General features: G+C 41.2%; 1 protein-coding gene across 5 annotated transcripts in view; it reads right to left on the bottom strand.

The window, feature by feature from the left end:
• Positions 1–23,454, bottom strand: part of LOC147035132 (ADP-ribosylation factor GTPase-activating protein 1-like) — a 259,117-nt gene that overhangs the window by 214,738 nt on the left and 20,925 nt on the right. For 4 of the 5 annotated variants that reach the window (XR_015061436.1, XM_085894000.1, XM_085894008.1 and 1 more), the window contains one exon: positions 1,084–1,223. Coding sequence is in view for 4 of the 5 variants with exons in the window: in XM_085894000.1 (XP_085750126.1) it covers positions 1,084–1,162 (79 nt within the window). In the remaining variant the exon portion in view is untranslated. Of the gene's footprint in view, positions 1–1,083; positions 1,224–13,542; positions 13,772–23,454 lie in introns of all 5 variants that reach the window. The other variant, XM_085893994.1, reaches the window with a different exon arrangement.

Raw genomic sequence — 23,454 nt, forward strand, 5'->3', positions numbered from 1 at the left:
TTTGATGCACACTGGGCTGGCAGGATGGCCTGGAGGTACTCAAATTCACCTTTAAGCTATATAGCCTGGATTTGAATCCAAGCCCAACCCCCACCCCAACTGTCATCCCGGTGTTTCACAGGCAGGGGGATTCATCACCACATGTGTTGTCCCTCGGATGGATGTTGAACTGGGCGTCCGGTCTGCTGGCATTAATTGGTGGATGCTAAAGATCTCTTGGTGTCAGTCATGACGAGTTGCGAGCTATTCAGTTCGATACCTGGGAAAATTCAAAATTCCTGCCCAAACCCAGAGAGGCCATTGCATCAGCAGCACATCCACACCCTCAGCCAATGATCCTACTCTGCAGCTTTGTGTTACATACGAAAAAGAAGATTAACGGCACTCTAGTTTACAATTCAATTTCAAGCATGCTTCATTAAAATCAGTATTCCAAATTAAAACATCTATTGTAAGGTTTTGTGATTTTTCTATCACTTCTTATCTCCATATTTTAATGACAAAGATTTTAATGACAAACAATTGATTCGTCATTTTCCACCGATGCATTTTACTCTTCTGCTTTGGAATTTCAGGGAAATACTTCGTATTATCAGGCCGTTCCACATATTTTGTTGACGTGAAAAGCCATTTTAGCAGTTTTAGTGCTATATGATAGAAAACACATGAAAGGGCATGAGAGATAAACCATTTCTTGAGTAATGTGCCAAAAAAGCTGTGTTGAAAGGTCATTGTACATGCACACATAGCATCCATGCTTTCATCGAAATTAATAAAATTGTTTAAGTCACCTACATAAGTCGAGATACGACTACTTAATCCTTGTTAATGAAAAAAATACATTTCAAATTTGTGCTCATGGGTGACGACATCACTGATGAATGTGATCAATAGAAGCAAATATTAGACAGAGCCCCTCATATTAAAAATAATAACATGAATAATATATTTTGCAAGGAACTTCAATACAGAAGGAGGCCATTAAACCCATCAAAGCCTGCACTATTATTTCTAACAAAACAGTTGTTTGCCCATGATCTATCCTATTAAATTATAAGATTCAAGCAAAGAAGCAGCACATACCATTTTTAAAGTCTTTGATATGACTCAGGCAGGGTTCGAACCACCAGTCTTCCAGACTCATCGAAGATGTCGTAACCATTATTCAACAGAGAATGGTATTTCAGAGAACAATGAAAAATGATTTTTGGATCCATTTCTTCCTACAAGAGAGTGGAAGAGTTGAACGACTTCAAACAGAGGAATTGAAACGATGTTTTAGATATTATCACATTTTTGAGAATGTAGTAAGTTTGCATTTTACAATGCACATTTTGAGTCCTCTAATTTTACCAATAATGGAAGTATTGCTGATATATTTCTTGCATAAATTTATGGCATCAGCCTCAGGTGAAATAGCAAAGTGATCAAAGTGTAGATATGACTCCTTTGGCCTTGTTAACGGAAAGACAAAAAAAAAACACTTCAAATTTGTGCTCATGAGTAATGACGTCATTGATGAACGTGGTAAATAGAAGCAAACATTAGACTTTACAAATCATGATAAAAATAATAATGATAATAATAATAATAATAATAATAATAATAATAATAACAATCTATACCAATGAAAAGCCTGGTGTTGGCTTAGTGGTTAGGGTGGCAGCTTGGGATCCAAGGGTCCTGAGTTCAAATCCCGTTGGCTGCTGAATTAACACCAGGGGGTTGACTCAGCCTGTCATCCTTCCGAGGTCGGCGAAATGAGTGCCAGTGTACTGGTCCCGGTGTATGCCCCGGTTAGAATAGGTGTACCATATCCCTGTGTGTTGGAAGAGGCGACCAGGGTTGGCGTCAGGAAGGGCATCCGGCCATAAAACATTGCCTCAATAAAAAGCCAAACCCCTGCACAGCAGGGAAAAATGGCTGTAAAAACGGTCATTTTATACCAATAAAAGCCAGTGTGTGTCAGTGTGTGTGTGTGTGTGTGTGTGTGTGTGTGTGTGTGTGTGTGTGTGTGTCAGTGTGTGTGTGTGTGTGTGTGTGTGTGTGTGTGTGTGTGTGTGTGTGTGTGTGTGTGTGTGTGTGTGTGTGTGTATGTGTGTGCGTGTCCAGCATAACTCCAAAACTATAAAAAAAATAACCTAGCAGCCTGAAACTTTGCATGCATACTACGAAAACTCGAAGGCAGTGCAAGAGTGAAAATTGTTTGTTTGGGTTGATTAAAACACCCCTTTTGAAGATAAATTAATGGCCTTATTTAATTATATCCTTCCTCAGGCAAACCTCGGCCACCTCGCTGTCTGAGGTCTCAAGTCGTTTCCTGGGTAACCTCGCTGGGGTCTGAAGCTGCCATGTTTTTTGACCTGCTCAACCTCACCCTGACTTCGAAGTTCCGTTCATCAAAGATACAAATCGCTGGGTACATTGCAATGCTTCTAAATGCCCGGAGACGACAGCGTTCATTGTTTTATTTAATTTCCGTATATGCGTTCACTAAGAGTATCTCAAATTAAAACGAATTACAAAATTTAAGCTGCAGAATCGAATTTACAAGCAGTTCTGACTCCGAGAAAAGTGTTCACTTGTCCAATTCGGACATGTGTGACATTTCGGGCATCTCCGGGAGATGTATGTTTAATATGACGGGTCGGTGATTGCCAATTGCATGCCAAGGAAGCTGTTCCATATCGACCGTTTCGTTGGAGTGTTTGGTTGAATGCTTAAGCCACTTGGCGAGTGTTCTCCAAGCTGCTGCATTGTTTTTTCGATCTCACATCGATTAGACATATGTTTCTGCCTTTGCTGGGCCCCGTGGTGCCATACGGTGCCTCGAGAGTTGTCTTATCCACTGAAAATGTGCAAGGATCACATTGTGTGATCTCCATTTGTAATCCACCTCTCACTTCGACATTGCTACATATTGAACAAATCAATAAGGTCCAACCGACCAGGTGTTCGACTGTTTGTTCTTGCTGTGAAGGCATAAAGTATAGATCGACATTTTATGTTCTCTGCCTTGGCACATTTCTATATTGAATTTTGATAATTGCTATTATATTAATACGCTAAGCCATATTCTGTGGACGTATCTCCTCCGAAACTGCCGGACGGATTGTCGCCACTTTCAGCATGCGGGTGGTCTGTGGTCTAATGAACAGCATGGGCTATGTGAGATCGCGCCAGACAGACAAGTTTGGGATTTTTGGCGATTTTCTAATTTTTACATTCGTTTGCATGGCGACGTGTTACGTCACCGCTGAGAGGGGTAATGACGTCATGACATCATCGTCATTACGTCTGTCGTTGACAGACCGTCCCCACTGAGAGGCATAATGCCACTCCGAGAAAACAGTGTCTGCAATGTAAAACCCTCTTCTGCACATGCCGACTACCTCAAAAGGTGCATTTGACACAAAAAATGTAACAAGAAACATTGTATATAAAGAAATTCGATAAATCACATTCTGAACACTGGATATATTGACGTGTGAACGAACCCTAAATCTTGACACCGCGTGGAGCATTGGTTTGGCTAGTCCACATTAAATCCTCTTTCAAAGAACTCTTTTTAAAGGTAAACTTTGTGATGGTCGTTTTTATTTACTTGATGCGTGTTTACATTTGCACATGTGTGTATGTACATTACCACAATGGCATTTGGTGTGTGTGTGTGTGTGTGTGTGTGTGTGTGTGTGTGTGTGTGTGTGTGTGTGTGTGTGTGTGTGTGTGTGTGTGTGTGTGTGTGTGTGTGTCCTTTCCTAAAAAACAAAAAATGTTTCTTTTTTTTTGGCTTTTGTAATAAAAGAGTCTGTCTGTATATCTGTCTGTCTGTCTCTACACAGACACCTCGGTAAATGAGGGGCACCAAGTATATTGAAAGCAATGCCACCCACATAGGTGTGGCCCATGTGTTAATTAAGCAAATAGCATCCCAGCATGCTTAGGGTCATGTATATAATGCTGCACAAGCCTGGTTGCCTATAATTATGGCTCGCATGGTTGCAAGAGGAAAAACATCAGTGGTGAATTTTTGCCCCCTTTTTTGCAGCATGTTAGCCTTGTTGTGTTTGTTCTGTGCACTTTATTTTCCCCTCTCACATCTTTGTTCTTCTTATACTTTTAATCTTGTTAGTCCTGTTTTTGGTCAGGTTTCCCTTCTTGCTTTTCCCTGGCCTTCCTCCTATTTGGTTGGCCTCACCGGCTAGGCAGGAAGGTGCCCTCGCGCTTCCCCTCTTCCACCTCGCTCTTTCTCCTCCTTAGTCCCCCTCTCTCTGAATGTTGTTGGCCCCACCCTCCCCAGGAGCCCAGAATGATGAGCATGTGCAATCACTGCATCAGGTTCGTGTTTTCCAAGGAAGGAGCCATGATGACCAGTGAGGTATTTGGGTAGATGGTTTTGTTTGACAAACTGGGGTTCAAGGCAGAGGATTTGTATTGCCTCATCCCCTTGGCCCATGCATTTGATGTGTCCTTTCAGTCTGCTGCAAGGCTCGCCGAGTTCTGGGTGCGGTGGCCTACTGCTTGATCAGCTGGGTCTTTTGCTGATTGGGCGGTCGAGACCCTCTCTGACCATGAGAGGGTCGTGAAAGTCTGCTTCTACAATTAAAGTGTATATGATTATGATGTTAAATACTGATCGTCTCGATATGTTGATGTGAAAACCCCACCATGGTTTCTCCAAAATGGCCTGGGTATATGGACTTGAGCTCAGCAATATCACATTAAGTTCTGAGTTAAGGAGGATGGCACTGTTACTCATATCCCTAACTGGACAGTCAGTGGGTTGGACCACGGGAAAGTCTTCTACGCGGGTAAGCTGAAAGTATGCTGCAGATTAGGACAGCTGGGCCACCTAGTTTCTGGGTGCAAAGAACAATTTTGCTCACAGTGTGGCCAGCTGGGACATGTGAAGGAACACTGTACCTCTCAAGTGCAGAACAACCTTTGGGGTTCACCAGGGCATACCTTCTGCTCCTGTCCGTAGAGTTGTGCAAGCAAGCTATAATGAAATAATAACAGTTGTTTTCAATTTTTAAAACAAACAAAATAATAAAAATAACAAAATAACAAAAGAAAAACACCAAGCCCGGAACTTACATCAATCTGTCCACGGGAAAGAATTCTCCACTGGATCTTACTATACCTTCATCTCCTTATCGACAGCAGCAACATGCAAGTGGTGAGTCTACAATGATAATTTGGGGAGTGACTACCTCCCAGTCATCACAAACCTCATATTTGAAAGGGACATCAAGGATTATAATGGTTCCCCATCTTTAAATTTCTCCAAGCCCGACTGGGTTTTTTTTCTTCTTGTCGCTGTTCCGAAGAAAAATGGAAGAGCTTGCAAATGAAAATACTGACAATTTTAACAGCTCTCTCACCCAGACCATAAATTATATCACTCAGGAAACAATCCCCATCTGCAGAAGCTCAACGAGCAGGAAAATTAAAGTTCCCTGGTGGAATGTTGAGTGCAGCCAGGCAAATCAGAGAAGAAGGGTTGCCCTCAAGAAAGTAAGGAAATCATTAAGGATTGAGGATACCATTGAATATAAGAGGAAAAGAGCCAAGGTCCAACGGATCATTAAGCAAGCAAGACGGTCTCTTGGCGATACATTTGTTCATCCATTAACCCAGACTCCTCTTCAATCCATTTGGAGAGGAGTGAAGTATATGAATGGAATTAAAGATGGAGGAAGGGTCATCTTTATGCTGATAACCTCAATGAAATCTCCTCCTCGAACAAATCAAAGGCCAAGGCCCTACGCAAATACTTAACTGATCACCCAAACTTCAATTTGTGTACCAACACAGAGATATCCTCAATGACTGTTGGTCTGTTCATTCCCCATTGAATCTCGATTTTTCACTTTGGGAAATCAAGCAAACTGTCCAAAAGTCTCAGAACAATGCCCCTGGCTATGATCTCTTCACCTTCCATATGTTCAAGCACATGGGTGACAAGGTGTTGGGCATGTTTCTTGAACTATTTAAAAGGGGAACTGCCTCTCGATTGGAAACATTCCATCGTTATTCCGGTTCCTAAAGCCAGAAAAAAAAATCCGTCTTCACACCGCCTAATTCCCCTCATTTCGGCTATCAGCAAATTAATGTAAAGAATGGTCAACAATCGTCTGCTTTTCTTCCTCAAAAGTAATAACTTACTGTACGAATCCCTGAGCGGATTATGAAAGGGTCATTCATCCATTGACCACATTGTCTTACTGGCTAATGAGGTCAGGAAATCCCTTAATAATCAGGAGTGTTTTCCTTGACATTCATAAAGCTTACAACAAGGTCTGGAAAGAAAGCATCCTTTACAAATTAGGGGCAAAATGGTCTGATGGATCCAGGACTTTCTGTCCAACAGGTAATTTCAGCTAAGAGTGGGTCAGGTTCTTTCTCCCATTTTTCAATGGAAAGAAGGCATTCCTCAAAGTAGTTGGCTAAGTCAAACGATCTATAATATGATGATTAATGAGGTAGCCTCCATCTTTGGGTTCCACAGCAAGATACTGCTATTTGCGGACGACATATCGCTGTGTCCGAAATAAAAACTTAGCTTTTTTGACAAGAAAACTTCAAGCAGATATCCGGCCTAATGGAGTAATGGGAAAAAGATGGTGATTTAAGTTCTCTGGCACTAAATCCAAATTTGTCATTTTTTTCTCACAAGAAAATGGTTTAGAAAACATCAATATCAGTCAGCAGCACCTCCCTCAAAGCATCCTCTGATGTGTCCTTTCTAGGTGTCGTTTTTAATTAGGGGTTAACTCAGAGTACACATATTAAGAAGCTCACCATCAAATGCATCAATGGCCGAAATTTAATTGTAAATCTCTCTGGTACATCCTGGGGAGCTCATCAGGAAAGCCTTCTTCTACTGTACAAAGTCCTAATCTGCTCTCTCTCAACTATGGAATTCAGGTCCTTTTCTGATAAATCAAAAACCAACCACAGAAAACTTGAAGCCATCCAAGCTAAAGCTTTGCATGTCTGTTTGGGTGCATTTTTCAGTACAGCAGTCTCCACCCTTCTAGTGGAGGCCGATAAGATGCTTTGATGCTTACATCTGTTTGAAGTCTCTCGGCTGAAATTGTGGGCAAAAACTACATCTTCTGGGTCCAACAACCCAATTAAAACTGTTTTCACAGATTGTTGGGATACCATATGCGAGGCAAAAACCATAACTCTCCTCCCCATCAGTCTAGCCTGTATGAGGGAAGCAAAAACAAATGGGTCTGAACTCCTTAACTATTCTCCTACCAACAGGGATATTTTTGGACCACAGGCATATATTCTGATTGTTAAACTAACATAGAAATAACACATGTATTTCATATTTTTGGAGTTTGTATGTATATATATATATATATATATATATATATATATATATATATATATATATATATATATATATATATATATATATATATATATATATATATATATACCACAAAGGGAAAACCAGAGATGTCACTTTTTTAAAATTTCAGGGTTATTGCACCTGCCAATAGTTGGCAACATAAGGTTTCCTCTCACAATATTACTTTAAAAAATAACCAGGGGTGTCACATAATTTATATGGTGTAAAGTTTAGCCGTGCAATGAAAAAACAAGTGTTGTCAAAGCTGAACAAGTATAAACCCAGAGTTGTCAGTACTTTACTCCTGGTTATCTTCCTTTCATTCATGTTAACTGTTCCACCATAATATTCAGAGTTGAGAAACTAAAAAAATGAAAGGTTGTAAAACTTTCACAGCCTAAACTCTGAGCACTACAATAGCCTATTTGGTTATATCATGGGCTTCGTAGTTGGTGCATATCGTGGTTCAAGCCTGGTCAAACCTTTATTGTGACTTTTATGGGACCCACGCCGTGGCTTAATGGTTAGCGCGTCTGAGTACCCATCCTCATTCGATGTACCCACCACCCAATCAACCTGCTTAGGTATATGAGGGAGTCACATGAGGTGACTTCGGCTATCGCGGGGGTGGTTTATCCTTGGTTTCCTCCCGGTTTTCCATCATATTAAGTAGTACGGAGTAAGAAATGGAGAATCCGTCATCATATAAGCGAAATACCCTTGAGTATGGTGTTGAACACCAATCAAACAAAAAAAACAGTGACCGTTTAATGTTGAAAAAATTAATCTGTGATCACCAAAGTCATGTAATGTATGCTAATAACCAACAAGCATGAATTTGCTACACATCCTGGGTTAAAATTGCATGGCAATTATTAAACAAGGGAATAACCAGTGATGTCAGTTTGCAACATTGATTCGTTCTTTGTTCTTAAATTAAATAACACAGAAGCTTGGCAAATGCTACATGCTTAATTTGATCGGCCAATGATCACTCTTCCTTTCACTGGAAAATAAATCTATATGACAGTTATTAAACAGTCCACCAAAGTCTTGAAACTTTGTTTTTCAGTTTCTTCAAAATTGACTTATCCTGACATCTCTGGTTTTCCCCTTGTGGTCTTCATAATATATATATATATATATATATATATATATATATATATATATATATATATATATATATATATATATATATATATATATATATATATATGATTTAAGATACCACATTGCTGCAGAGTTAGAAGCAAATCCTTTCTGGGGTCCAAAAAGACCCCAGTTGTTTTTGTTCAATATTTTTGCGCATATGATCACTTCATAAGATATTTGTATCGAGCAAGTCCTCCAATTTTTTATGCTTATGTTTGTTTACGTTATCACAAAAACATCATGTAATCAAGATAATTATGTTTCCTCATAGATGTGAAACTTCAGCAGATTGAATGACATTTCGTGCTTCTGAGTTGGGGTCATAAAAGTCTCCAGTTGGTCAGTTAATTTTAGATTTTATATTTATTTTTCTTGTGATTGTTGACTTTATCAAGAAAACACCATGTTTAGTCATTGATGCGAAACTTTGGCAGATTTAATGAAATTGAGTGGTTTTTGAGTTGGGGTCCGAAAAGACCCCAGTTGATAAGATGAGGTCATAAAATACATTGGTCGGACTGGGGTTAAGTGTAAATACTGTTAAAAAAAACTTCCAATTTGGCTCCCTTGGACTCTCGCCACACCTCAGATCTATCTAGATGTATGGGGGAAAACCGAAAAGGACATCCTTTTTGTTTGTCTTGCAACCAAGCGATCGAGTATACCCACTCGGTTTGGAGTCAATCTCTCCACGTCTATATAGATGACTATGAAGTCTCTTCCCTCAGGAAAACAGCTACTGCATTATTCATCCCCGATTTAAAGGCGAAAAAGGCCACGAGGCTTTCTGACCATCTTTCTGTGTTCTTGGCTGGACTCTTTGCCATCATATTAGAACTGGAATGGACAATTGATTTTAATTCACTCAGTGACGTTATTCTTTCCGATTCTCTTTCTACATTCCAAGCATTGGAATACCTATAGGATGGATGTAGATATGACTCAGTTTTCAAGATATTGCATCTGTTCAACATTGCCAATTGCATGGGATCGATGGTAAACCTGTGTTGGATCCCTGCTCATGTGGGCATTGGGGGAAATGAGGCATGTGAGCTGGCAGCAAAGCATGCCCTTAAACCAAGCATGTTACTCAAAACCCTCTGGGCCAGTCAGAAATTGAGTCTGGTGAAGGACCAGTTTGAAAAAAAATATGGCAATCCCAGTGGGACACCAACATTAAGGGAAGGTTTTGTTACAGGGTGAACCCAGTGGTAGTTCCCCCAGATTTCCCACAGAGACCAGGTAGCTCTTCAGGCTAAGACTTGGGCACTGTCGTCTTGATTCATACCTTCCTCGGATAGGTGTCACTCTACTGGGACATATCGTCTCGATTCATAACTTCCTTGGATAGGGTGTCACTCTATTGGGACCTGTGATTATTGTAGGATACCCCGAAGATTTGTACCATATGTTTTTTAAATTCCCCCTATATAATGGACCCAGGTTGAGTCCATTTCAAAGTATGAAAAGGTTGGTGTCGGAGCATTGGCGTATTAAAGAGTAATGGCATGTCGGATCTGCCGAACATTATTGGCCAATTGAACCAGAAGTATCCCCAACTCTGCAAGGCAGTTCTGAGATATTTAAAAGACAGCAGGAAATCCACATAGTATTAGGGATTACCCAAGGGCTCCTTCATTCACCGCTGTTGTGTCTAGGTGTGTGACGTATACAGAGCTCTGAAAACGTCATAAAACATAAACCAAATAAGAAGAATAAGAATAATACATTTGGAAGCATTTTTAAAATGTTGTGAATTGGTTTTTAGGAATAGAAACATTTTACTAAGTTTGGGGGTATTGAGAAGAGGGAATAGGAAAATGACGTTGGAGTCTGAATTTTTGTTTTCCCCAATGTTGTTGTTGGTTGTTGGGATTTTTGCGAGTGATTATTCTTGTTTTTTCCAAGGAGGAGAGATATTTTGTTTTAATTTTTGATGGAGGAGGGGAAATGGATTGAGCTGAGGGCGTAACGATAAATGGAATAAAATCCACGAAAACGAGGCAAAGAACGAAGGGCAAGCAGGTATCAACTATCACAACAGGTAGATTCCGTCTTAACTCAGGAGTAGACAAATTAAACGATTAAACAGCAGGATATGGTTTGCAACAGAAAAATTGACGAAAAACATGAACAGCAAAATGGGAATAACTTGAAGGGCACTTGTTGACATCACGAAGTTACCAGATATACCTCCGCCCACATCATTGCATCATTATACATACTTGTACCAAGTTTGATTTAAATCCCTTCAGCTGTTCTCAAATATCACATTTTAACCTGACATGACCTTTGACTTTTAACCTCTTGACCCCAAAATCTAATCATATCATCTTTGTGTCAATATATACTGCTACCAAGATTGAACAAAATCTGCTCCACAATTCTTTACACATCGCGATAACGAGATTTAGCACGGATATACATATGTACGGACGGATGTATGGTGACTTTGTCAGTGGAGGCATAAAAAACATAGCTGCCAAACCACATGACCAATGACATCAAATGTTTTTCCGCCATACAATTTAGCCCTGGATGCTCCTCAAAGTTTTTCATACTGATTTGATAAAGCTTTCGACGTATGCAGTTATGACGTCAAAATGAAGCCACCTATGACATCATCAATAGATCACATTTGTTTCCCATCAGGAGTACTTCACTAGTGCCAAGTTTATTTTTTTTCCATGGCATGGTTTCGGAGATACAGAGGTCCAAAGCTTTTCCTTTTTTCCAACATGGCTGCTACACCACATAACCAATGATGTCATAATTACTATAAAAGCATTATACAAGAGTTTCACACTGACGATGAAAATTTCCTGTAAATCAGATAAGCGGTTGCAGAGAAAACAGAAAATTATCATGGATGGATGGACGGACGGACAACCCGAAAACATAATGTCTCCAGCGACTGTCAGCAGAGGCATAAAAACTAAACAGTAAAACACAAGGTAAATGGTGAGGAGAACTGGTAGGAAAGAGTGCCGATCAGTCATCCACATGCACTGACCTCCAAACTGGAGGGGCTCTGAACTCCCACCCCTTCTGAACTCCACCGCTGGAGGGTCTCCCACCCCTATCATGCTCTGAACCACATGCACTGACCCCCAAACTGGAGGGGTTCTTAACTCCCACCGCTGGAGGGGCTTTGAACCTATCATGCTACTATCATGCTCTGAACCATATGCACCGACCCCCAAACTGGAGGTCAAGAGGTTTGCAATTGAGAGAAGTTTTTGTGTTGTGTTTGCAATTAAGATAGGTTGTTGTATTGTGTTTGCAATGAAGATTGGGTATTGTAGAATGAGTATCATTTCCAATATTCTTTAAATGATAATATAATACTTTAAGAGTAGCCATTACACTTCAATAACTTGTACTTTACAAGGAACACATGGTGAAAAAAGTGTGTGTGTGAGAGAGAGTGAGGGAGAGGGAGAGGGAGAGAGAATCATGCACTGGTAAAAACACCAGATAAACACATACATCATCCTGCGAATTTGGCCTATATTCGAAGTGATGCCGTGATTGATGAAATTCATTGTTTTCTGAGAGCTGCCGCATACTTTGCTTCATCGTTGTATATTTTCTGCCGATCCATCAACTGAGAGTTTAAATTTAACTTATTGTCAAACTTTAGTTGAGTTGTTGAAGAACATATTGAAAAAGTGCAACAAGCAACTTCATTTTAAGGATAGAATGAATATATTGTAAGATGACATCACCACAACAGATGATTAAAACAAATTGCCAAACAAAAAACAGGGAAGGAAAGGGAAAGGTAGAGGAAGAAAGAGAGAGAGAGGATGATGGCAAGACCTTCACATGGAAATGCCAGACAAACACCCAAAAGCAGCAGTGTGCGATGGTCATTTGCATTTCTCCAGGTACATATTGAAACTGGTCCTTGGTGAAGAAAAAAACAACTAAAACATCTCTTTTTTTTTTAGTCACATACAATTATAAGCAAATAGTATTTTATGATGTTTAGTTCCTGATATGTTAGTAAGGATTTATCTTTACAAGAGGAGACAATCACATACTCTTATATTTGACGACGAGATGACATTGGCAAAATGGTTTTGAGAAAATACAAAGGAATTCAAGGAAAGGAGGAACCATTTGTATCTTCATGCCAACAACCAACACCATATTCACATCCCACTCACACTTACTGCAGGCAGTGCTAATTAATTACACAGCAAATCACAAACAATACATTTTGGCTCATGGATCAATGCACAACAAGCAACTCTTTTCAAAAGTACCTGAGGATCTTTGAAGTACACAACCTATATGGATATGGAACAGCTGGCTGTACGTCTCCTACCACAAACCACATTTTTGGTATGCACCACCTGCCGCTGGTATTGAACTGGGAGGACAGTTTTAATTAATGCTGATCCCAGGCAAGACAGCACAATGAAGATAGTTCTTGCAATCAAATTTTTCTGCCACCAACGAATGAGCGAGCTATCGACAAATAGAACAACAAAAAATTCAGATAAAAGTGCAACTAAACCTGTCTGTCTTTTGGCAGTTTGCGGCTCCTCAAACGTTCCTGATCGAGTCCAGTTTAGACATTTGGAGGATATTCCAATAGGAGATGCTAATACATGCTCATACTATCATCCAGTCATTGAGTACTTGCATACAAACAAATAACCAGATAATAAAGAGTAATTCCATGTGAGATCCACCACAAATTGCATGTGCTTTGATTGAATGCGTCTGAACAGCCAATACGAGCATCCCAAACGTGGTTGGACAGTTTACTAGCATTTCGTCCCGTGGATCGAAACTCACATTTGCGCCTCAATTGTGTTCCTTCCATGACAGTTATCATCCTTTTTCAACCAGTGTTTAAGCCTTATATGCAGTTCGCCATTAATACTCAGAATGTTGCATTGCACCGTGGCTTATCGGCCAAGTGTTTTTGCCATTTACTGACTCAAATGTTCCTCTCGTACTAATTTGAGTTGTTGTCAGGACAACAAGCATCAGTAGTGTAAACTCACCTTTTTTACGACGGTATAAACCAAGCTCACATTCCTCGTTAGTGGGTGCACAATCCTTTGTTTTGTGAATTCTGCTTCACAATGATAGGAAGAACCGACATTGAAGAATCAAAAATCAATGTCGCCAAGGATGCTCATTTGCCACAAGCCAGTTATTCCTTTGGTTACTTTTCAACACATCCTGCTTAAACCCCAAAAGGTTGAGAAGCTGCTGAATGGAGAATTCCCACTGGAAATGGAAATTCACAAATCAGTGATTAATCACATTGTAATTTATTTTAGTGATCTTAGACTCATGGAGGAGTGTGTACATAAATTACATGCAGAAAAAGGCATTTGTCATCATTAATATGTTACAAGGAGTTTAGTAACCAGATTAGGTGTTTGAACCTGGTTTCCTAACATCATGATCGAAGAGTTCATGTGAGAATGTCACAAGCCAAACCAGAATTTTCTTCAAATGTGGACATTCTCAGGAATGTAAATAGATGCGACAACAGCAAAAAAAAAACTTCAAATATATTTTATATGTATGATATACCAGAGACCAATCAGTCAGCTTCAGTCAGCAATCAGAGAGAGAGAGAGAGAGAGAGAGAGAGAGAGAGAGAGAGAGAGAGAGAGAGAGAGAGAGAGAGAGAGAGAGAGAGAGAGAGAGAGGTGGGACAGAGAGAAAGGAGTGGGATAGAGAGTGTGGGTGGGACAGAGGGGGGAAGAGTGGGGGGAGAGAAGGGGGAGCAAGAAGAGGTGTGGGAATGGGGAGGTGGGAGTGAGGAGGGGGAGAGGAGGGAGGAGGAGCAAAGAGGGGTGGGAGAGCGAGGAAGGGGGGGGGGAGAGGAAGGTGAGGAGAGGGGGGAGTGGGAGTTAGCAAAGATAACGATATTCTCTGCTTTATGACCACACACACACGCATATGCACACGCAAATATACACAATAGTCTCAGGTAACATCCCGTATGAGCGCTTGTGAGTGGACCGTTGTGCCCAAGGTACCGCAAAGAAACCATTGCAGCCTATTCCAAGTTTCAGGTAACGTCCCTTATGAGTGCTTGTGGGTATTCATAGGTTGGAAGATTAGGCATTCAACGATATGAGTGAGGACAGTGAAAAAAGGAATTTTGAGCGTTTATCGTACAAAACTGTTGTGGCCTATTCCAAGTTCGGTTGCAAAGTTCCACAAAGTACACCAAAACAACAACCAAAATGAGTCAAATGACAACAACAAAGTTTTACCTTTCAATAGAGTTCTATAAAGTGGAATATTAGCAAAATTCAATTCAAAAATATATCACGCCAAAGAGATCACAAAATGCCATTCTATGCTTATCACAGCTCGAACTAACAGGGCCGTCGTGTTGAAAAAAATAAAAATAAAAAAACAAAAAATAATAATTTAAACGGTTCCACTCAGCCCATAAAAGGAATATCGCTGGAAAAAAAAAGAATATGATGATGAGGGATTATTCTAACAACTGGAGGAGGCAAATCAACCTCCCAATTATCTTGTGAGAACTCTTTAAAACAATGAATATTCAGAGAATTAAAAAACCATAGCAGGTCTCATTCCAACAGAAGAACCAGCAATATTCTATCTTGTCAAACAGAAGGTATTGATATATTCAATGATAAATTGGCATTCCTAAGCTCTGCTCGATCAAATGTGAAGTTAACTCCAAGATTAATGTTTCTTCAAACAAAAGATGGGTATCACGATTCAACTTATTTTGATGAACCATTGAATTTGAAAAATGAGGATGACGGAGGATACATTGATTTATTGGACTTACTTGACTATGAGGTTTATGTTGCTGGGAGAACAAAGAATAATGAGAAGGAAAAACATGTTATTGCTGCTTTAAGTAAGCTTGGTTCAGGTTCTGGTGTGAGCTTTCTTCCAAATGACCCAGCACAGCTAGTTAATAGACTGCTATTACTATTACATAGTGAGAAGGCTGGAAACAACAATTGCTTTAATGAGGCTTCAGGCATTTTAAACCAGTTGATGAATATGGAAATAATTAATAAAGGCCAACAAAAAGATATGTTATCCTATGTAGAATGAGAAGCACAATCTAAAGCTTTAACTTCTCAACTAGTGATCACTAGGCTTCATTGCCATATGCATGACAACTTGACTTGACAAAAGAATACGAAGCTTAACAATCATCAATGGAAACTTAAAATACCCTGTTCAATATTACAGAGAAAAATAAGTTCAGTTATAATCTGAGACACGGGTATAATATCTTCTGAAATTGCGTACGTTATGAAAAAACAAGGGGACGAGCCAAGAAATATAACGATAGGCGTCCAAAAGCATACTTCAAAATCAAACATTCAGTTAAAAAACAATTACAAAGTTGATCTCACCATTGATATATAATTCATTTCGAGAATTATTGGGTTTCTCCTCCAAAAAGATCAAAACGAACAGACTTTTTTACAGCGATGATACTATCCAGATATCTTCAGGCATAAATTCTGTATTGATTCACTATGAGTTGGTTGATTGGGCTTACACCGACAGTAAAAGAACATGCAATATTCTCCTTCAGTGCGTACTCAACCCCCATTGGATATACAGTATATTCAACATGGAACCAAAAAAATCTTGTTTATCTACCTGTATCAGCTAAAACCATCGACAGAGTAAATTTTCTAATCACCGACCAAAGTAATTGCCTGATTTCTTTCAATGGAGAAATTATATCTGTCAGAATTCACTTATGAGAAGTTCCTTATTTGTGAAGCAATTCAGCAAATTTTCGTACATAGTATTATAAAATGCCTACTGTGAAGAAGCATGAGCTGAAGAAATAAAAAAAAATTTATTGGTGACATCACTTCTGGACATCCGGTTCTGGGATCGGTGCACGTGGACGGCTGGGTGACGACCTCTCCTTCCAGTCCGTCTAAAGCGTTTTGCATATTTTGTTATCGATATTTGTGTCGGGGCTGTGGAACTGTACTTATTTTTGTAAGGTTCACAACAGTTTTAGCAGGTAGTTGAGTTAGTTTATTGAAAGAAGCAGAGGGAGACCTGTGATAAGTTTGGCGTAAAGTAAGCAGGGGCCTTGGGAGTATGGGGACAAAAAAAAGGTTATAAATAGAGACTGAAGGAGAAAGGAGGAGTTCACAAAATGTGATAGTTGTGCAATGTGGGCCACGTCAGTAATCGGGGAAGCAGAGGGTTCTTATTGCTGTCGGAAGTACGAGGAAATCGTCCACTTGAGGATTGTTATTACTTGGTTAAAGGAACGCATCCATAATTTCGAGCAAGTAGTAGAATGTGAGAAATTTGTAGATAGTATTATAGTTGGTTACGGTTGTGGAGTGAGGTTGCTGAGGATATTGGAAGTGGTGACTGCGCAACGGGGGCGAGCAGCGGTGGATGTGCAGCCAGTGCAGGCAATGGTGGAGGTGCAGCGGGTGTGGGCAGTGGTGCGGGTGCAGCCGGTGCGGGCAGTGGCAGCGGTGCAATGGGTGCAGGCAGTGGTGGAGGTGAAGCGGGTGCAAGCAGTGGAGGAGGTGCAGCAGGTGCAGGCAGTGGTGGAGGTGCAGTGGGTGCAGGCAGTGGCGGAGGTGAAGTGAGTGCAGGCAGTGGAGGAGTTGCATCGGGTGCAGGCAGTGGTGGAGATTCAGCAGGTGCAGGCAGTGGTGGCGGTGCAGTGGGTGCAGGCAGTGGTAGAGGTGCAGCGGGTGCAGGCAGTGGCAGAGGTGGCAAAATAGAAATTGGGTGACATGAGGTCTGGGAGACAGTTTTTGTGGGTGATGAGACAATTAAATATGTGGATTCTTCATTCTGCAAGAAGGATCATAGACAGAATTCTGTGCAGTTTTGAAGGAGCAGGGGTTCGGAACATTGAAGGAAGGGTAATCGATATTGTTTTGGGTTATGACAGGAAGAAATTCATTGTGGTACACCAAGGTGTGAATGATGGAGGGAAAGTTTACTCAGAGGTTTTGAAAAATAGATACAGGATATTGGGAAAGCGGCTGAAAGCAAATGGTTGCGAGGTCATGTTTCTGGGATTCTCCCAATATTAGAAAACAATGTAGAAATTATGAGCAGAGCAATATACGTAAACCAACGGCTGAAAGAATGGTGTCGGGAGGAAGGTTTTACATTTAAGAAGCAGTGGGAATCATTTTGGGGACAAAGGGAATGTTTCCGGAATGATGACCGAATGTTAAATAGAAAATGGGGCAGCAAGGTTTTCAGTGGGAATTGAGGAAATAATTCAGACTCTTTTAGGTCAGCAGTGGGAGGGGAAGCTATTAAGGAAGGAACGGATGATATAATTGTGATGAGTACGACCAGGCAAGAAAATAGAATTTCATGAAGGGAAAAGTTAAATATATTCTATACCAATGCCAGAAGTTTAAATAATAAGATGGAAGAGCTTGAAGCCAAAGTAGATAGTGAGGAGTATGATATCATTACAATTAGTGTGACATGGTTTCAGGAGGACAGTAACTGGAGGAGAGGATTAGAAGTCTCCAAGGTGTATCGGTGTGATAGGAAGGAGAGAATAGGAGGAGGAGTAGCAATTTTGGTGAAGGACAGCATTGCATCAAGAGAAAGGGGTGACATTAAAGAAGGAATAAATGTTGAGCATTCTGTATGGGTAGAGATTAGAGATTGTAAAAACAGTAAGATACTGGTAGGATGCTTTTATAGGGCTCCGGGTGTGAAGGAAGAGGAGGAATGAGGAGTACGTGAAGAATTCCAAAGGGCATCTGGTCAGGGATGAGCATTGATTATGGGGGATTTTAACTTGCCAGAGATAGATTAGGAAGAGGAACAGAGAAAGCGCAGAGCAGATGAGAATTTCCTCGTTTAATTCCAGGATTACTTTTTAACCTAGTTTGTAGATAAGCCCATGAGGGGGAGTGCAGTGTTAGACCTCCTTATAAGTAACGATCCCAATATGGTGGAGGAGGTGGAGGGAGGGGAGCATTTTGGAGGAAGTGACTGTAACATTGTGTGTGCAAAGATTCTGTTGAGGGTTTGAGTTCAGGATTGTAGGGGAAGGCTGTTAGATTTCAGGAAGGCAAACTTTGAGGGTATGAGGAGAGAATTGGTTGACGTAGATTGGGAGTCTCTCACGACAGGACAATCAGCATCAATGAAATGGGAAACATTTAAGGACAAAATATGTAGAATGCAGAGCAAGTGTACTCCAATGAGCTGTAAAACTAGAAGTAGAAAGAGGCCAGGGTGGTGGAGCAGTGAGATAAGGAACGCTATTAAGGAGATGCAAAAGGCATTTATTAGGTTTAAAATAACAGGACTGAAGTTGGATTTATATCACTATGGGAGTAAACAGAGCCAAGTTAAAAAAAAATAACTCGCCAAGCCAAAAGCGAGTATGAGAAGGACATGGCTAAGAATATTCAACATAATAGCAAGGCTTTCTTCAAGTATATTAGGGGAAAAGAACAGGTTAGGACCAGTGTGGGTCCGTTGACGAATAGCACCGGGAGAGTGGTTAGTGATGAAAGTGAGTTGGCAGGATTATTAAACAGGTATTTTTCTTCATCTTTTATGCAAGAACAGTCAGGAGAATTGCAAATAGCTGAGAGTATCTCTTTAGGTGGTGAGGAAGGGCTTTTACATACGATCCAGGTTGGAGTGGAGGAAGTAAAGGAACAGCTAAGTCATCCAAGAGAAGATAAGGATCCGGGTCCAGATAATATGCAACCGAGAATATTGATGGAGGTGGCTGAACAGGTAAGCGAGATGTTAACGGATATTTTGAATGGTTCCCTGGAGGCAGGACAGGTACCGGAGGATTTGAGAGAAGCAAATGTGACACCATTATATAAGAACGGATCCAGAGAAGAATTGGGGAACTATAGACCTGTTAGTTTGACCAGTTGTGGGGAAGGTGCTGGAGACATTAATTAAGAACCAGATGAGGAACCATTTAAACAAATACAAACGAATTAAAGGTAGTCAGCATGGGTTTAACAAAGGCAGGTCCTGTTTAACAAATCTTTTGGAGTTCTTTGAGGCAGTGTCTGATTGGGTGGATGAGGGAAAGGCAATGGATATCGTATATCTCGACTTTAAGTGCTCGACTCGACTTCTTTGAGCCCCGGGTGAAGGGTGGGTTGATGACCCGAAGCGACATGCTGTAACCCAAATCCCGCTTCTCCACTGGGCCACAAAGGCCCTAGCCACACCCTGCCAGGCTCCTGGGGCAAGAAGCGGTCTCATTCGCACATCCAGTGTGACACGGCCCTGACTCAACATAGTGTCTTCTTCTTCTTCTTCTTCTTCTTTCGGCTGCTCCCGTTAGGGGTCGCCACAGCGGATCATCCGTTATGATCCACATAATGATTTGGCACAGGTTTTATGCCGGATGCCCTTCCTGAAGCAACCATGGTCGCCTCTTACGACACACAGGGATTTGACTCAACATAGTGTATAAGCTGGAAACATGGCCCCAAACGTGCTCCAAGTGCAGTTTGAATGCCGAATAGCATTGCATACCCACCCCCCTCATGAACCTAAATGCACACCCAGGCCCTCTACCAAACTCCTGGATCGCCCTTTTTGCGACCCCTCCTCGCCGCCTGTCTTGCCATGTTCTGGCAACTGGACGAAGGTCGTATCATTCCCACATGCTCACCCGGGACATTATCGGCGAGATGCGGTTGGTGCTATTAACGTCCGTTGCTCGTCTCTGCATCACGCGGTTCGAGTACAGCCCAAACCGTGCAGCACGCCTCTGTTTAGTGCCGAATTGTTGCGACGCAGAGGTACAAGGGGGTGTGGGAATATTGTTCCCATGTGCAGGAGGTGTTGGTATTTGAAGTAGTGAGTTTTTGGTGAGCGAGGAGTGAGCAAAGTGAGATGCCATTGGAAATTGGCATGCAGATTTGAGTGAAATGGTGCGCCATGCACGTGCTGCATAGTGTTTGTTCTTCTGTTGATTCTCAGTCACAGAAGGCTGCGTGGTGTGTTTGCTGTTCATATCGTGGTGTGTTTGCTTGATTTGTACCATGGCTAAAAGGAAAGGGTTGAATAGAAATCGAATAGAAGATAGAGATGTAGTTAATAGACCTCACTATAAGACTCATGTAATGCTCTTTGTCCCAATAACCCACAAAACATGAGGGGAAGGTCTAACTTCACAAAGACTAACAAAATAACTGCCTGGGATCACTGTATGTTGGGTGCCATCGCCTTAGAGGCATGTGGTTTCGTAGAACCGCAACAATATATTCCTATGTGTATCTGTTTTTTTTGGAGGAAAGGGGGGGGGGGGTAGGGTTCTGGATCGTGGGAAAAAATATTTAAAAATGTGATACTCATTGCCAGCACATGGGTCCCCCAGCTTACTGTCCCATATCCAACAAAAAGTACAGTTTTGATGTCACCTCTTGCCTTGTGAAACACCAATCTGACAATTTATAGTTGGTTCAAGATTCGAACCCAGAATGCAGAAATCCATGTAATTGCACTACATTTGTGTAATGGAAGATGGTATGCCTTCCCACAGGTGGATGTAAAACCAAAAAAGTGTCTGCCAGCATTAGTTGATGGATGTTAAAGATCCCAATGTATGAATAATCGGTGGGTTATTGCTTCAAAAATGAATTCCAAATTTCTGCAAGAAACTGCCATTGTGCAAAATTCCTGCCATATTATCTCAGCATTCGACACAGTCTAACATCCTGCTCTGCTTGCAAAGCTTGCTGCCTGCAGCAGAAAAGACTGCCCTCATGCCTGGTTTTCTGATTTCCTCCATTTGCTCGGTCAACACTATATTATATCAATGGAACGCTCACTCCTCCTTACCCAGTGAAGGCTGGAATACCTCAAGGCAGAATCTTGGGCCAAAGCTTTTCTGTATCTAACTAAAAGACCTCTCGTATGCTCTACAACACCGTCTTCCTTTTTGCAGATGACTCCACAATGTCTCGTGCCATACCCCATTCCACTGGCATAATTGTTGATCTGAAATTTATTAGTTGCTGGTCTGACAAATGAAGCATGCCTTTCAATCCTGGCAGATCTTAGTTTCACCCTTTTGCTCCAGGACGATCTTCAAATGAACCCACCAATCTATTTCCATCGTCAGCCACTGGAAGACGTTCAGTTTTTGATCTTCTCGGCCCCACCATCAGCCAAGGCCTCTCCTAGGCTGACCACATAGCAGAGCTGGCTTCCAAAAGTCAGCCACAGACGAGGCATCCCTCGTCATTTCAAACTGTTCCTTGAACAATAAGAATAACTCTTAGTCTATAAGGCAGTAGTCTATGACCCTATGTCAATGATTTACTGTTCTCTCATATGGGCTGAGGCCACAGTATCATTTTTATCTTTTCTGGATTGTAAACTGTAAGTGGCAAATGAAAGCATAATTCAGCAAGTTATATTTATATGTTAAAGTTGTTGTTATTGTTGTTGTCAAATCCACAATTCTCCTTTGACGAATTGACATTTTCTGATGAGGCAACTTCTACATCAGTGGTAAAGTCAACCATCACAATTACCGCATTTGGTTGTTGAACTATAACGATGAAATCTTTCACACACCACCTTGTACCAGCAAGACTAGGCTCCCTGTAATTATGCTTTGAATGTGTAATGGTTCTTGATTGATGTCTTTCCAGACAAATGGATTGGTAGATGTGGAAAAATTGCAAGCAGGAAACTTCATTCGTCTGACCTGCTCCCATTGGAATACTTTGTATGGGACTATGTAAAACCTTTGCTCCTCATCAAAACCACATTCTATGGATGAACGTTGTGCTTACGATCACAAATGCAATTCATGAAATTACGAAGCAGCAACTGCAGAATGTTTCCAACATATTGGGAAATCAGATTGAAAGATGTATTATGAGAGATGGAGGTTATCTTGAAGCCTACAAAATTGAACTGTATTGAGTAAAAACTTTATGAATTATGCTTTCGTACACCATTTATAATATATATATATATATATATATATATATATATATATATATATATATATATATATATATATATATATATATATATATATGGAATACTATTCTTTGTTAAGATCAGTGTCAGTCTGAGGGTGCAATGAGTGCTGGCAGGGGTGTGGGTGGAGTGAGTGCAGGTAGAAGTGAGGATGCAGCGAGCACTGATAGGGTTGATGGAGTAAGTGCAGCAGGTTGTGGCTGTAGTGAGTGCAAGCAGTGGTGATGCTGGAGTGAGTCCGGGCAGAGGTGAGGCAGAAATTAGTGCAGGCCCTGTTGAGGGTGGAGCAAGTGCAGGCAGGCGTGACACTGGAGCAAGTGCAGGCAGTGTTGACTCAGGAGTGACTACAGGCAGTGATGAGGCCAGAGTGAGTGCAAGCAGGGATGAGGCCATAGTGAATGCAGGCAGAGATGAGGCCAGGAAGATGTTTTTTATTGTTGACAAAACTATTAAATACCGAGAAACCTCGACATTCGCAGACGCCACATATTCGTCGTTCATAAAGTATAACCTGCTTCTACATTTGTGGCCTGTGTTTCATGTATTCGCGGTTTTTGCGGAACACAAATGCGGGACTGAGGAGGAGTTGGTGGCCATTGTCAAGGTTTCTGAGGGGGAGGATGAGTAAGAGGACGGCAGTGAAAATGAGGAAGAGGTAGCAAGGCCCAACCTGACCATCAAGTTCCTGGCTGAGATGCTGCAGGATATGGGGACAATCGCTATCAGGTTTCAAGATGCTGACGCAGTGATGGAACGGTACTTCTGGTTCAAGAAGCGGTTGGATGAGGTTTTGCTGCCACACAAGGAGCTGCACAGGGACATGCATCACTCAGCGAAACAGCTCTCGATCAGCAATTATATTTTTGCCCTGGCCCATTCACCTCAACACCTTCAACGCCCTCACCTGCTTTGCATTCGGCGCACAACTCATCAGCACCCTCATCTGC

This window comes from Eptatretus burgeri, chromosome 1 (assembly GCF_056783735.1).
Source record: "Eptatretus burgeri isolate ZD-2024b chromosome 1, Ebu_testis_v1, whole genome shotgun sequence".
Classification (NCBI taxonomy): Eukaryota; Metazoa; Chordata; class Myxini; order Myxiniformes; family Myxinidae; genus Eptatretus; species Eptatretus burgeri.